The following is a 15,999-nucleotide window of genomic DNA, read 5'->3' as shown; positions in this document are numbered from 1 at the left end:
CTTCTGGTGTACTCCTTGGCTTTTTAGCATGTGTGTCAAACCACTGTTCAAACCGAGAGCTGTTTGAATCTTTCCTTCGTGATTATGTGGGTGGTCAGTCATTTATTTCAGAATCCCAATTTGATGCAATTATTTTTTCTTTTGGTTTTGCTTAATCATTTTAAACAAATAAATCCTGGGAAGAAAATTCTGTCTGTGACGGAATGGACTAAATTTTATAGATGGTTTTAAAAAGAATCTTTCCTGGCCAGTTCTGTTCTGTCTGTAGTCTGTGTTAACCTAGGAGGTTTTTTAACGTTATTGGTTGTGCTAGGCTTGCTAACGTTTTTGGCTCCTGCTTAAAATTTCCAGCACATAGATATTGGTTCTAGAAACCATGCTAAAAGGGAAACCTGAAAGGCTCATGCTAATGTCTTGAAATGTAATTGTGTAGTTGTCCTTTAAAATAGCTGTCCAAGGTTTTTTTTTTTGAAGGAGGTGAAGGCAGAATAAAAAGAAACTAACCAATTGCTGCTAAAATCCAGATGTGCAGCAAGAGTGACTGAATCTTGTGTTGCATGAATGGGTTTGGTGAGTGGTGCTTTGGGGGGTTTATAGGAAAGAGGCTATTTTTAATTTTAGTTTTACGGAATTAGCCCTTTGTTTCTTTCTTTCTTTCTTGCAGTTATTGTTTTATGTAGTTGTAACTGGCTGTTGTATCACGATTTCACAGTCTTTCTGCCATGTCTTCTTTACTGTTTGGGAAGACTTCTTTAAAAATACGTGCCCAAAGAGAGAGAGAGAAAGAGAAAGAAAGCCAAACAAAAAGGGAAAGGGAAGGTTCCTGCGATCCTTACTCATGTCTGTAGTGCTCTTAACTTCAATATAGTCCCATTCACGTGAGCACAGTGATTGACTTCAGTGGGATTATTTGCATGTATAAAGCGTAATAGCAATGAACTCACTCTTCTTTATTAACAGGTTCATCTATCCCTCCTCCCTCAGCCTGACTTTCATTTTTTGTTGTTGCTGATGAGTCTTCAACAGGTAACAGTCCCAGACTGACACGCATACACAGACCTTACAACTGCTTTTATGGTTGCCAGCTGTTGTCATAGCTGGGGGGTTTTCAGAGTAGCCTTTATTCCAAAGTTGTGCATTTTTTCGATTTTTTTTCGAAGAAGGAAAGTATCTAACCTTCCTGATTAAAACAAAGTAAAAAGATCCAAGTGTTCTTTTATATCTCATGATTTTTAATGCAGTTTCATGATTTTTTTGAGGCCTGGCTCATGGTTATGTGAATGCTTGGTGATCGTAATTCTGGTATGAAAATTCATCTTTTGTGGGTCAGCTATTTGGGTATAGAACAATTTTATGAATATTATTTGAATGGAATCCAGTAACTTGAATGTGAGGCTAACCGGGTTCTTTTCCCCACTCTCTGTTAACACAAACTTAATTGATTATATGGGAGAAAGATTTTTTTCCAAAGATGCACCTGGCAGTTAGGTGCATGATAGCCATTGTTCTCTTTTTCATACTGAAGATCTATTTGAAACAGAGGTTTTATCAAAGGGAATTGCCTGCCTTCTTGTTTGCTTTCTCTTTTAAAGTCAGCTTTTTGACTGCTTTATAGGGTTTGTTTTTTTTTCAAGGATTATTGGAAGCCTTAGAATGGAGATAAACCTGCTTTGGTTCTGAACACCAGCAGAGACTAAGGTGGCTGTAAAAGACTTGCTTTAAAAATGTCTTGATGTCACACTATGTTGATTCTGCTTCAACCCTAGTTTACATGTCCTGAGTTGAATAACAGACTCTAAGGGTGTCTATACATGTGCTCCGTGGCCGGGGAGTGTTTTAATTAGAGCTGCTCCTGGACAGCCATTCTAATTAAAACACTACAACTTCACATGTATTCAGCATCCTGTGTTTCAAAATGGCTGTGGGGGCACTTTAACTAAAACTCGTCAAACAAGCTTTAGTTAAAGCACTCTTGCTGCCTTTTTGAAAAATGGGACACTGAATACACATGATGCTGCAGCACACTGGAGAGTTCTAATTAGACTCAGTTATTCGAATCTGCTTCAGTGTGTTCTAATTAGAATGCATCAGAGCATGGGTATAGGCACCCTAGGTACCTAGAACTGCAGTTACAAGGTTGCATCCATGACATCTAGCATGTACAGAAAAATAGGTCTGGCCTTAAATAACAGGAAATCAGTGGCTTCAGAACTCTTGAATCTGTCCTTTTTTTTTTAACATCCCTTCCAGCACTTTTCTTGTGTGAAAGAAGCAAGAATTTAAATTAGAGGTGAACTGATATATCGGTTCCATGTCAGATTGGCATCGATATAAGAAAAATTGGCAGTATCGGCAGTCTGCTTTTTTTTGGCTGATGAGGCTGATAATGTAGCCAATAAATGTCCTGTGCATGCGCGCAGCCACAACACAGCATGCAGGTGGCCAGGAGCGCAGCCTGGCAGTGTGGAGAGATTGTTAAGTCTGTTGTCAGAAAAGGGGCACAGAGGAGTGGGGGCAGATAAAGGCCCCAGCAGTGAAGGAGGGAGTGGGGCTGGGGCAGGGGCAGGCTGTGCATAGCCGGGGTGGGGTGCAGGATGGAGCCGTGAGCAGCTTGTCCAGGGATGCTGGGTTGAGAGGGTGGTCCCCACCGCTGTACACACCCTGGGAGGGCATAGGGAGTGTGTGCCCCTTGATCTGCGTGTGGGGTGAGGGCAGGCTGCCGCTGGGGCCAGGACAGCACTGGGCTCTTCCTGGTGGCGGGCTGAGTTGGGCTGCACTTGGAGCAGGTGGCAGCAGCAGCGCTGATAGGTGAACTGCAGCAAATTTTGGGGTGGCTGCAGCTCACTCTGTAGCATCGCTCCCAGTGCCACTGCTGCTAACCCTGAGCACAGCCCAGCCCAGCCCAGGCCCTGCTGGGAAGAGCCTGGTGCCACCCCCAGCCCTAGCCTGCAGCAGCAGCCCACCCTCCCAGGGCACATGCCCCACCTGCCCTCCTGGGATGCATGCAGCAGCAAGAGCCAGCTGTGCCCCCCAGATGAGCCATTCATGGCTCCATCTTGTGTCCTGCCTTGGCTGTGCAGCATGTGCTCCTGCCCCTGCCCCAACTCCATTCCCTCCCTCACGACTGGGGCCTCAATCTGTCCCCACCACGCCCCTTCCTTCTCCCTTCACCCCTTCCCCTACAATAGACTTACCATAGTCCCAATCAGATCAGTATCAGCCGATGTGGCTCGTTAAAAATCGGCCATCGGTATTAGCCCCAAAAATCTCTATCAGTGCCTAATTTAAATCTGTGTACGTGTGTGGGTGGATTCAATTTTCTGTTTGGCTTTAGAAGGTGAGTTGTTGGGACCAGTAATGCCAAAGTGTTTCACTTCAAGCAGTAGTGGCTAAATATTGCTATTTTTGCTGTTACAAATGCAGTCCCTGAGCTTCTGAGGTCTTACCTACATGACAGCATTCTCTTGGCAGAGCTATGTGAGCTTGGGATGTGAAAAGATCATGGCTGATATGGCTTTATTAGCAAAATCCTTATGCTAGGGACAGAAGTTACACATAAACTGGTTTAAGTGATCAGAAACTGATTTAAACCTGTAATAGAACAGAAGTTCAGTGCACATAAACCAGTTTCAAAATGGCTAAAACTGGTTTAAGATATATGTGGTTGAATGTAGTATCAGACAACTGATTTATGTCAAATTGATTTATGAAATTTCTGTCTCAAACCACTTCTTGGTACAAGCTAAATTACAGTCCCCCAACATCACAGGATGCTTTGCAGCCTTGGGCTGTGCTGTGCTGTGCTGTGCTGTCTGCTCCAGAGAGCAAGGTTGGCCTTGCACCTCTGTTCCTTAGCCAGAGCAGTGATGGCTAGCTGACAAGAGTGTGGGAGTGGGAAACCCAGCTCTCCACTCCAGCGGCAAACCCATGAACTGTTCTGCTAGCTATGGTAGCAAGTTAGATTCATTACTAATTCATAGAAAATAGTAGGGGTGTGCAAAGCAGGCGAATCTGAATCTGAAGATTCGATGCTGAATTCAAAGAATCAGTGATTCGGACGTAGACACAGCTTTAAAAGTCTTTTCTACATACCTTGAGGTAGCAGGCACAGCTCATGATCGCTGCGATGCTGGGGTGGATGGAGCGTCCCACAGGAGTGCGGGGGGTGGGGCCCTCTACATGCTCGGCAGTGAACCCAGAAGTGGACTGTAAGTACTTCCGGTCTACTTTCAGGTCTGCTAGGGAGTGCACTGGGGGCTCTCTCCACCTCCCCAACTCAGCAATTGACCACAGGGGGACCCCAGGTACCCCCCCACTAGACCCAGGAGGCACCAGTCTGAAGCTTCTCACAGCCCTAGAAAATAGTTCACTGTAACTTTTGTTCCATCCAGCCAAAGATTTCCCTTCAAATATTCTCCCCTTCAAAGCTATTCCCTTCTCCAGTGTTACTTATTCTTTTCTCTGCCTTCATTCACCTGTTTTGCAGCAGGTTTCCTCTTCCCTGTTCTGTCTCAGCTCTGTCTCCACTCTCACTTGAACTGGCATCAAGCAGTCAGATCCCAGTGCGTCTTGTTCACCCACAGAGGCAGAGTGTGAGAATCAGCTTTGGTTCTTTGGGTAGAGATGATATCTTTTATTAGACTAACTAAATAGTTGGAAAAATTGTTATTTGCAAACTTTTGTACACAAACACCCCTCTTCAAGCATAGGAGAGTTTGTTGGAATTTGTGTGCTCTCCTGGGTAGAACAGAAGCCGATCTGCAAAATGCAGGTCTGTGAAAATGCAAACGCATGACAGTGAGGATGAGAGGAAATGAGAGACAATAGGTGGGAGACAGGTAGGTGTGGGAGGAAAGGGGGAATGTTGACTTGGTGATAGAATGTAGCTGGTGAAAAGCAGGCTACCTCAGAAGGGAGCTTTCCCCTTCTTGAAAGGGCCAGGCACATTAAAAATGCTCCAGCCCCTCAGCAGCATCAAGTTTACCAGAGGACATGCACACAGCTGAAAGCAGAGGGCTTCGGCAAACCCTGGCCTGGGGCTAGCGTACTGAGCCAGGGATGGGGGGTTTAAACCCCTTCCCTGGCCCTGAACCTCAGCTGGGGTTCGCCTCTCAAGCTGTTGCTCCCTCCACCACCCAACTCCAGACTCGAGCAAAGAACAGGGAACATGGCCACACACCCTCCTCTTGAGCCAGAAGCAGGGAAAAGCCTTGGAGCTTCAGTCCCTTCCCTTTGGCAGCGGTTGGCAGGCTGCAAGGCATGCTCTAAAACCCCCAGCTTCTGGCCTGAGCCATTACAGGTATGTGGCTGCATTTCTTGAATCAGAAGTGAATGCCTGTTCACTTGCCTCTCAGTTTAATTTCTCCAGTTTAGACTAACCTGCAAAGACTGAATTGACTCAGCCTTGGGCTTTTTGTCTATCTTAGTATAGACACCGTTCTGCCAGCAGAAGACAGTTTATGTCAGCAAAGCTTTGGCTATGCAGGGACAATTAGTGTAGCCATGGTGGCAGACAAACTCCTGCTAGCAGAGCTGTGTTTATATCAGGGGGCTGACAGCTATAGCTCTGCAGTCATGCTTAAAGCAGCAGTTGCCCCATAATGTAAACTAAGGTTTCATTATGGTGCTGTACCCTGGCCATAGGGTCATGCTGAGTTCCTGCCATATTTCTGGCAGGCTGGGGGCCAAGGATCCTTTCCAGGCTGGTGGTAGGGATGGGTTGATTTATACATGCCTTTGGGGCTTTTACATTCGTGCTTTATTCCATGCATATGAGCTTCGTCACTGAAGTTAAACTGTTCCTGGACTCAGCTCTGGCCTTGAAGCTCTAGCCTCCCATGAATTTACAGCCCATGAATTCTTCCCTTAAATTTACAGGGTTTCTCCATAATCTGCGGACAAATAATTACCAGCAATTTTATAACTAGAAATAATTTGTTGTCTTAAAATTAGCATTTTTTCCAAATAAAGGCCACCCCTACAAGTGCTTAGTTATGTGAGCAAAGTGACTCAGATCCTAAGGGGATTTGGAATCCCACTCTTTACACTTCACCCTCCAAGAAATTAGATTAAGTTATAAGAGAACAATCCTAGTCCAATTTCTTACTATGCATAAGATGAATGCAGGTGTTTATTTCTCACATTTTAAAAAGCAAATCACTTGAAATTATCTTGCCTTTGTGAATTCTCACCAACTCTACCCAGCTGTCTTTGAGGGGCCAGAGTGGAAGAAAATTACAATTAAAAACTCAAGTGGATTCAAGATATTCTTTTTGTGGCCTCCCTGTACAGGGTGCATTTTTCCATTTGTACCACTCTACCATCAGATACCTTTTTCTTTTTTCCACCTTACCAGAGACAACAGCTTTGTCTCTTGTTGCACTAGTCATTTCATGTTCCTCAGGCCCCTGACAGATCCTTTCATCTTTCTTTCCTCCTCTCCCAAAATCTGTCACCTACAGACAACTGGAGAGCAGAGCTGCTGTCTCCATTGCTCATCCCCATGGTGTCCTACTGCCTGTTCCTCTTCCATTTTCCCTCCACTCAGAGCAAAGTACAGGAAACAAGCAAGAGCCCCAAGAGATGTCAGGCTCAAACACCATAAACACTTGGGCAAAGGGGTCTCATTCCATGCTCATCACCCTGGTGTGAAAACCTGAGTAATACAGCCACCAATGATACCTCCTCTCAAGGTTCGATCCTAGCTGGTAGGCAGGAGGCAAAGGCTTCGTTTCTTTCCTGGTAGCCTGGTGGAGACAAGAAAAAGTCAACAGTAAGTCTAGTCTATTTCTTTTGTTATTGCAGAATGAAATGTACAATACAAAAAATAGATAGCAAAAAGTCAGCTTGGTCTCTAAAGCTTTCCTTTAGAGTCATTTATGGATATAAAGGATAAGGAGGACTTCTTTTTAAAAATATACACATTTTGAGCAGAGGGTCTGCCTTCAATTATCTCCAGCTACCTATCTTACTGAAGCAGACTATAAGCAGGCAGGCTTCAGGCATGAGCTATGGTGTTCCAAAAAATTGGCACCAATTAACAGCAGGAAGCTAAGCTACTGTGTCAAAACTTAGAGCACAGTAATAAAAATCCTGCCAGACACTCAAAGCCTGTGCAGCGTGTACTTCCTGAGCAGATAAGATGATGTGTGCTCCTGAAGTCTTTACTGCTTATCAGCAATAAATTTTAACTAGAGAAGCAACAGTCAGATGGAAAATACTGAAGATGGTGGGGTGGTGGGGGAGCATGATCCTGTTGGTACGTGAACACTGAAAAGCCCTCTTCCTTGAGAATGTGATAGTGCTTTTTTGGCAACTTCAATTAAAATGTAAGGAGCCAAAGACTAGCTGACCCTTCCTCAAGACCCTGCTCTTCTCTTTCTCTACTTGTCTTTCCTACCAGAACCCAGAGAGGGTTTCCACAACTTTCTAGCTTTCTTGGTGATTGGTCCACCATGGTTTAGTCTCTGCCCTTGCCTCTGTTTGTTCTCTGTAACCTGTGTTGCTGAATGATTTGGCCTTATTTTTTCAAAGCACTTTAGAAATATAAGTTGGTCCTTGTAATCTCTCTGATAACTGGGACACAGACCTGGAAGGTACAATGGTACAGCACTCAAATATGTCATTGTGGGTGGGGGAAAGCATAGAGCATGGTGGGTCAGAAATTACAGAAATATAGGCCTCTGGTATGGCTGCCTAGTTTTGTTTTAAGGAGGCTTCACTCCTTAAGACAATGCATCTTAGCTGCCAGTGCAATACTTCTCATTCTGAAATTAAGTTATTCTTACAAGGCTACTCTGCAGGAGAGGGGGACGGACCACTGTACCCATACCTGTGGAGCATTCAGAGATGCCTATCCAAGAGAAATGGAGGTAGAGAATTTAAGTACCTGAGACTGTTTACATTGTGAAGGCTGTGTCCCAAGTGGAAGGCCTCAAACTTTTAAGTATTTCAAGATTATCTGCTTCCTCAAGGACAGATCTTTATGCCCCAGAAGCACCACGGCAGTTGGGATTCTTGGTATCAAACTCCGCAGGGAATAAGCAAAAGGCCTTTGTGACCAGTACTGTCAGTCCAGTGTCTCCTTCTAGTGCTGTGCTCACTCACAGAAACACAAGTGGTAAAATCCTGAAGAAAATGGGCCAAAATTCTGGAAGAACCCCAAAATGGTAGAGTCGACTATTCAATTGTGGCTGTGACTTTTTTTTCCCACCCCTTATCCCCACTCTTGCCCATTTTCTTTTGTTTAATTTCAATTAGAAGCAACATTCAGCCAAACAACAGGAAGCATGGATTTATGAATCTCTGAGCAGCTGGGAACACCTAAGATGATGCATTGCTAAAAGACTCCTAGCTTTTAACAGCCATTCCTGTCACTCAGATGGCTAGAGAAAACATACTTACCTCTGCTAAGCGTGGAGAAATTGAAGATCTGCAGAAAGAGAGAAAATGATTGAGAAAGAAATATAATTTTGTTGTAAAAGCTGAATTATTCATTATAGCCATCTTGCAGCTATTGATGCAAAAATATGAGTGAGTGTAAAATACAGTAAAACAGAAGAACAAGGATTTATCATTAATCTTGGATAAATTATAAAACCCTGTCCCACTGTTCTTTCCATACTTCAGCAATATAGAAACCATGTAAGGCCACTCTCCTCTGGTTTAGAATGCAAAGAAATCAATGTCAGTTCATTGGACAGCCTAAAAGTGTTCAAAATTTCTCTTAAATTTAGAGTGAAATCAGTTCAAACTCCACCCTAAAACACAATTATAGTAGTTGGATACAATATAGACCAATGAGAAATTTCCGTTTCAGTAATCCCCAGTGAGTCATGGTTACAATTATTTACAGCCTACTTAACAGTGAACTTGATACCTAATGAAAATCAGGGCCCAGAAACACTGCAGGTAAATCAATACCTAAATTGAATTCCTAAAGAGTAAGATATATTTGATGCTCAGACATAAACTAATAACAAACCTAAATGAAAGGATGATGGTGCCTACTCAAATGGAAAGTGCCAAGACCTCTCCCGCTACAGAAAATGGAATGGGGGGATCTTCCAGCATCACATAGCAATGAAATAAATTCATAGATGTAGGGTCAGAAGGGACCTTGTAGATCTTCTAGTCTGACCCCCTTCCCTGGGCAGGAGAGAAAACTGGGCTCAAATGACCCCAGCCAGGTAAATGTTGAGCCTCCTCTTAAAGACCCTCAGGGTAGGAGCCATCACCACTTCCTTTGGAAGTTGGTGCCAGATCCTAGCTGCCCTGACTGTGAAATAGCGTCTTCTAATGTCAGCCTGAACCTACTCTCAAACAACTTATGGCCGTTATTCCTTGTTACTCCAGGAGGTGCTCGTGGGAACAGGGTCTCTCCCATTCCCTGCTGGCCCCCCTGGTAAGTTTGTAGACAGCCACCAGGTCCCTTCTCAGCCTTCTCTTGTGAAGGCTAAACAGGTTAAGTCCCATAGCCTCTCCTCATAGGGTTTGCCCTGCTGTCCCTGGATTGTGCGAGTGGCTCTCCTCTGGACCTTCTCAGTGCTGTCCACATGCCTCTTGAAGTGCAGTGCCCAGAACTGGATGCAATACCCCAGCTGCGGCCTAACCAGTGGGGAGGATCACCTGCTTGGACCTGCTTGAGATGCATCTGTGGATGCACGACAAGGTACGGTTAGCCCTACTGACTGTGTTCTTGCATTGTCGGCCCATGTCCATCCTGGAGTCAACAATGACTCCAAGATCTCTTTCTGCCACTGTGCTTTCAAGAAGGGAGTTCCCCAGCCTATAGGTCTGCTGCTGGTTCCTACTGCCCAAGTGTGGCACCCTGCACTTGTCAGTATTGAATCCCATCCTATTTTCATTTGCCCACCCTGTAACCTGTCCAGGTCCTGCTGTAATCTGTCCTTGCCTTCTAGTGTGCCCACCTCACCCCAAATCTTGGTGTTGTCTGCAAATTTAAACAGGCTGCTCTTCACCTTGTCGTCCAAGTCACTAATAAAGAAATTGAACAGTGCGGGCCTGAGGACTGAGCCCTGGGGGACTCCACTGCCTACTTCCCTCCAGGTCAAAAATGACTCGTCTGCCCCCACTCTCTGAGTATGACCCCTCAGCCAATTTGCAGTCCATCTGACTGTGTAGGCATCAATGCCACAGTCACCTAGCATTTTAATGAGAATGGAGTGGGAGACAGTGTCAAAGACCTTCCTGAAGTCCAGAAAGACTATGTCTACCACGACACCTGCATCCAATGATTTTTGTGACCTGATCGTAGAAGGCAATCAGATTGGTCTGACAGGACCTGCCCCTAATGAAACCATGCTGGTTGCCCTTGAGCGTCATCCCCACTGCTGGCCCATCACAGCAGCTCCTTGATAACCTTCTCAAAGAGCTCCCCCAGGATTGAAGTAAGACTAACAGACCTGTAGTTGCCCAGGTCCCTCTGTATTCCCAGGTGCCCTCTTCCAGTCGTCTGGCACCTGGCCAGAGCACCACACGTGCTCTTAAAGCCATGCCAGGGGCCCTGCGATAACCCCTGCCAATTCCTTCAATACCCTGGGGTGGAGAGCATCTCAACCTCCTGATTTGAATACATCCAGCCCCAGAAGTTCTCTAACCCAGTTCTGACCCTAGGCTTGGCGGAGTTTCTCCCGAGTCCGTCCTGAATCATGGTCAGGGGAGTCCCAGGAGTCCCGGTCCCTGCACAAGAAAATAGAAGTGAAGAAATTGTTAAAGAGGTCTGCTTTCTTCTCTGGTGCAACCAACAGATTGCCAAGCATATCGTGCAGGGGCCCCACATTACCCAGGGCCCTCTTCATTCTCCCTATGTATTTAAAAAAGGACTTTTTGTTATCCTTGATGCTAGCTCTAGTTCCGTATCTCCCTTAGCTTTCCTAACAGCCCCCCTACAGACCTGAGCGGTGGAGGTATACTCCTCTTTGGTGATAGACCCTCCCTAGGTGAGCCAGGGGGGCTTTTGGGCACTCTTGCCCCCTTTGCTTCTTGTTGGGATTGTCACCGCTTGGGCTCTGAGTATCGTCTCCTTAAGGAACGACCACTCATCTTGGGCACTCAGTTCCCCTACTCTCTAGGACCCTAGTGCCTGTCCCACTAATCTCCTCAGCTCATTGAAGTTGGCCCTCTTAAAGTCTAAGGATACTGCCTTGCTGCAGGCCCTTGACACTATAGCATAGCATCTGAGCTTAGCCAACCCTGGACACCTTGGAAAACAAGGTGAGAAAAATAACTGGAGTATGTTTCCTTTTAAGTTTGTCCCAAGTTTCTGGACTGGTACAAGTCAGACTTACTCTTGCAAGGAAAGGGTTTGCTTAGTTTAATACAATGTGGTCATCCCTGACAAAGGTAGGCTCTCTCTATCAAGCTGTTTCTTTCATAAGGAGGACAAAAGTCGTAGTCTTTATTCCTTGGTTGCAGCAGTGTGAGAGTGTGGGGTGCAAAGCCACCTCTGGACTGTCCTTACAGGGCTGGCTTTACATTGGACCAGTTTTCTGCCACCCTGAGGTAGAGCAGCCTCAAGCATGCACTGAATTACTTGCACTTCTGCTATATGCTAGGAGAGCAATGGAGTGGGAGCCACATGTGTCATGGAGGAGTCCCTTGTGATTGATTTGCTATTTCAATCTTGCTCTCTAAGGATTCCCTTGGCTCGTATTGTGAAGCAAAGTGGCTGCAGAAATATCTGAGGATCAGGGCCATAACTTCCACTTGTTCTTTTTACTGCTGATAGATTGGTCTGTGTACAGTTTGCCTGCTCATGGGTTAACCGCCAGCCCACAGCAATGTACAACTGAGGAGTTGTACAGCTACACTGCTAGCCCCTCTTCTCTGCAGTCAGCACCAGGATTGAGTCAGCTGCCATTTTCACACCTGTATCCATCCATCCCTATTCATGGCTCTACATCAGCAATCATGGGGTGGGGTATGGATTCTGATGCTGTTTGAGGAAATGGTCACATCTGGCCAAAAAGCCTGCTGTGACAATGTTGTAGAGAGAAGCCAGTTTCAACATCTGGCCCTACCTCTGCTCACCTGTGGAGGCCATAATATGAGCAGTATCTTGGTGTGGTGCTGGAACTTGTCCATTTCTATGTCTGGGGCATGTTTGCCACTTTATACATATGCCCTTTTAACACTGTCAGAGTGTAAAAGGATGTAGGTGTAAATTAGTCTCCGAGATCTAGGCTGGTTAGTGCTGAAACCAGTAACTTGTACTCCTTGGTGCATTCCATACTACCAGAATAGTAGTGTTTAAACTTGATAGCTGTCAAACCTTGCTATAGTGTAGTGTAACTTAGTCTTTCCAGTGCAAACAAGAATAAACATGTAATGAGCATTTTAGAGAGCTGTAAGGCACACAAGGAACCCCTGAAACAGAGGTTTTAAAGTTCCTGCACTAACAATTGTATGTTTGCTTTTGTTCATGTAGGAAGAAAAGTTGCTTATATAATTTGTGTACTATGGCTGTGACCAACCATATTTAGGCATGGTTTTTGTGTAGCGTGTATATAGCTGGACTTTTTTATTGGAACTGTAAATTTTTTCTTGCAAGGTAGTGGAGCAAGCATGAATTATTATTCAATTTGGGGGTATAAATTACTTGGTCTTTTAGTCTAAGCTACCCTAAGCTGTTTGTTGGATGGAGTTGGGGGTGGGGAAGTGGAGTTGAGGTGTGGGGGAGGACACAAGTGACATGTATACCTAATAAATGTCCAATCACAAAAGCAGGATCACAGACTTTCTACTCCTGTGTCAGCATCATGGGATCTTTATTTTTTGGGGACTTTGAATTTTTTTTTATTTAAAGGCTTTCCTACTACACCATGAAATCTTGAAAATGGGTAGCTGAAAAGAAGAGGGTCAGTGTATTTTTTCTGGAGAACAAGGGATCTAGACAAGCCCATAAACTACAAAAATGGCTAGAACTAAAAACTCTGTTGTACTTATTTATCTTCCGCTACCATGCTCCCTGCAAGATTCACAGTTGTGACTTCATTTATTTTCACAGTACCCCTGAGATATAGGGAAGTGCTACTATGTGCGTAGTACAGATGAAGAGCTGAAGTACAGTGAGAAAAAGTAATTTGTACAAGGTCATACATAAAGTCTATGGCAGAAGAAGGTATGGCGTCCTGGTCTCCCAAGCCCTGACCATTGGGCCATCCTTCCTCTACTACTTTACAGAATGTGTTATGAGAAGGTTAGACTGGAGATGCATTCTGAATGGGAATAATTGATCAGGTTCTTTAATGAAATTGCACTAAGCTTTTCTTGACATTTATTCAACAGGTGGAAATCAAAATTAGAGAGGGAGCTGCTCCTTGTAGCCAGTCCCTTTTTTATTATCAGTGCTCTCAAGTTTAGTTCTGGATAGTATCTTGCTTGCGCCTCTGCCATTTCTCAGAAAAATGCTGAAAAAGCAGAACTCCTTTGAATACTTCATAAAACATGATTTACAGCAGGGCTATAAAAATCATATTCAGATGGTTTCTTTCTTGTTTTGTTTTCCCCAGGTCTTTGCTTTCACCATGTCAAAGAGGATTAATGATGCCTTCCCTTTCCACTGTGTTCCCCACCTGTCATCTTGCTAGGATCTAGCTACAGAATGAACATAGCAGCAGTGTTTAATGCTCTGCTAGTGTCTGTCCTTGCAGCTGTGCTGTGGAAATACATCAGGCTGCGAGAGCACGTCTTTGTGGTGGAAGAGGAGCTGATTCTCACTCGCCAGTCTCAGGAGCTCTCTCAGGTCCGGATTGATTACCATGCAGCTCTTCAAGCACTGGTGGAGGATGGAACCAGGATGGTGTGCACAGGCAGGATGCATACTGACCGCATCTGCCGCTTTGAGTCCCTCTGTTATTCCACGGAGGCAGAGGAGTTTGTCTTCTTTCACAGCAACTCCTCAGTCATGTTGCCCAACTTGGGCTCTAGACGATTCCAGCCAGCCTTGCTTGATCTCTCCTCAGTGGAGGACCATAATACCCAATATTTTAACTTTGTGGAGCTGCCAGCTGCTGCACTGAAATTTATGCCAAAGCCAGTCTTTGTGCCTGATGTGGCACTGATCACCAACAGATTCAACCCAGACAACTTGATGCATGTCTTTCACGATGATCTCCTCCCAATCTACTACACCATGCAGCAGTTTCCAGACTTGGACCAGGAGTCACGGTTGTTCTTCATGGAGGGGTGGAGTGAAGGCCTGCACTTCGATCTATACAAGATACTGAGTAACAAGCAGCCACTCCTGAAAGAACAGCTTAAAACTCTGGGCCGGCTCCTTTGCTTTACGAAATCCTACGTGGGACTGTCCAAAATCACCACGTGGTACCAGTATGGGTTTGTGCAGCCCCAAGGCCCAAAGGCAAACATCTTAGTTTCCGGCAATGAGATCAGGCAGTTCACCAAATTCATGATGGAGAAGCTGAATGTCAGCTTGGAAGAAAGCTCCAGTGAGGAGTATATTATTGTATTCAGTCGAACAATCAACAGACTAATCCTAAATGAGGCAGAACTAATTTTGGCACTTGCCCAAGAGTTTCAGATGAAAACCATTACAGTCTCCTTAGAGGATCATTCATTTTCTGATATTGTACGTCTGATCAGCAATGCATCCATGCTGGTCAGCATGCATGGTGCCCAATTAGTGATGTCTCTCTTCCTGCCAAGAGGGGCTACTATGGTGGAGCTGTTTCCTTATGCTATCAACCCTGAACACTACACCCCATACAAAACACTGGCAACACTCCCTGGCATGGATCTCCAGTATATTGCTTGGCAGAACACTGATAGGGAAAACACTGTTACCTACCCTGACAGGCCTTGGGATCAGGGAGGAATTGCTCACTTAGACAAGGTGGAGCAGGAGCGCATCATAAAGAGCAAAGAGGTCCCGCGGCACCTCTGCTGTCGGAACCCCGATTGGCTTTTCCGTGCCTACCAGGACACAAAAGTAGATATCCCCTCCCTTATCCAAGTGATCAGGCAGACCGTGAAGTCTAAGCCTGGACCCAAGAAGCAGAAGTGGACTAGTGGTCTGTACCCTGGCAAGGTGAGGGATGCCAAATGTCAAGCCTCTGTCCAGGGCACTAGTGAAGCTAAACTTGCTGTGTCTTGGCAGATTCCTTGGAACCTTAAGTACTTGAAGGTCAGGGAGGTAAAATATGAAGTATGGATACAGGAGCAAGGTGAAAACACTTACATGCCTTATATTTTGTCCCATCAGAATCACACCTTTTCAGAAAACATTAAGCCATTCACAATATATCTGGTATGGATACGATGCATCTTTAACAAAAATCTCCTTGGACCTTTTGCAGATGTGCTTTTGTGTAGTACATAATCCGCTGTCAAATCGGCAGCATTCTGTCCTGTGCACCAACCCATTAGTGGCTTAAAAACCTATTGTCCTGTAGTTTTTAGAGGGCTTCAAAGGACTAGACTATGTCAGTGCCTAAGTGGCCATTTTATTGCATTTCCTGTGTGTTCTAAAGGTGGTATTTATTTCCATTTAATGTAAAAAAAACCAACAAAAAACTCTCTGTTCTTGAAAAGAACTTCCAAAATTGAAATTACAAACCAAACACCTGTAATTGAAAAGCATAATGAAAGTAAATTGTGTGTACCTTGGTAGTGATTTGAATCTCTTTCTATTGTGTAGTGGGTATTTAAGCACAGCATTTAACTGCAATTAATTACATGGTTAGATGGACAATTTTCATCAGTTTCTCCGTTGTAACTTATTTTTTAAAAAAGACAAGCTGTATCTGTACCACTGAGTAAAAAATTTGGTACAAGAACATTCCTTAAATTGTTGTAAACTTCTTTGAGACGCCTTTCCTTTTAATGTCTGCAAGAATGATAGTTCTTACAGAAGAATTATCCTTGCTCTTGAAGTGCATGTGTGGCTAGCTCTTTTTTCTTATTTTGGCTGAGAAGAGGAAGACAATGACACCAGTCATATGTAAAATCAAGTTTTAC

General features: G+C 44.7%; 1 protein-coding gene across 6 annotated transcripts in view; it reads left to right on the top strand.

The window, feature by feature from the left end:
• Positions 1-15,737, top strand: part of POMGNT2 (protein O-linked mannose N-acetylglucosaminyltransferase 2 (beta 1,4-)) — a 53,441-nt gene extending 37,704 nt beyond the window's left edge. For 4 of the 6 annotated variants that reach the window (XM_090046433.1, XM_090046432.1, XM_090046436.1 and 1 more), the window contains exon 2: positions 13,533-15,737. In XM_090046433.1, coding sequence (XP_089902559.1) covers positions 13,625-15,361 — 1,737 coding nt within the window. In that variant the 5' untranslated portion in view covers positions 13,533-13,624 and the 3' untranslated portion in view covers positions 15,362-15,737. Of the gene's footprint in view, positions 1-1,004; positions 1,027-9,516; positions 9,671-13,532 lie in introns of those variants that run through there. The other 2 variants (XM_090046437.1, XM_090046434.1) reach the window with 2 other exon arrangements.
• The last annotated feature ends 262 nt before the right edge of the window (positions 15,738-15,999 follow it).

This window comes from Crocodylus siamensis, chromosome 5, assembly GCF_052110815.1.
Source record: "Crocodylus siamensis isolate JL-2025a chromosome 5, ASM5211081v1, whole genome shotgun sequence".
Classification (NCBI taxonomy): Eukaryota; Metazoa; Chordata; order Crocodylia; family Crocodylidae; genus Crocodylus; species Crocodylus siamensis.
This window is presented reverse-complemented; position numbering and strand designations above follow the sequence as displayed.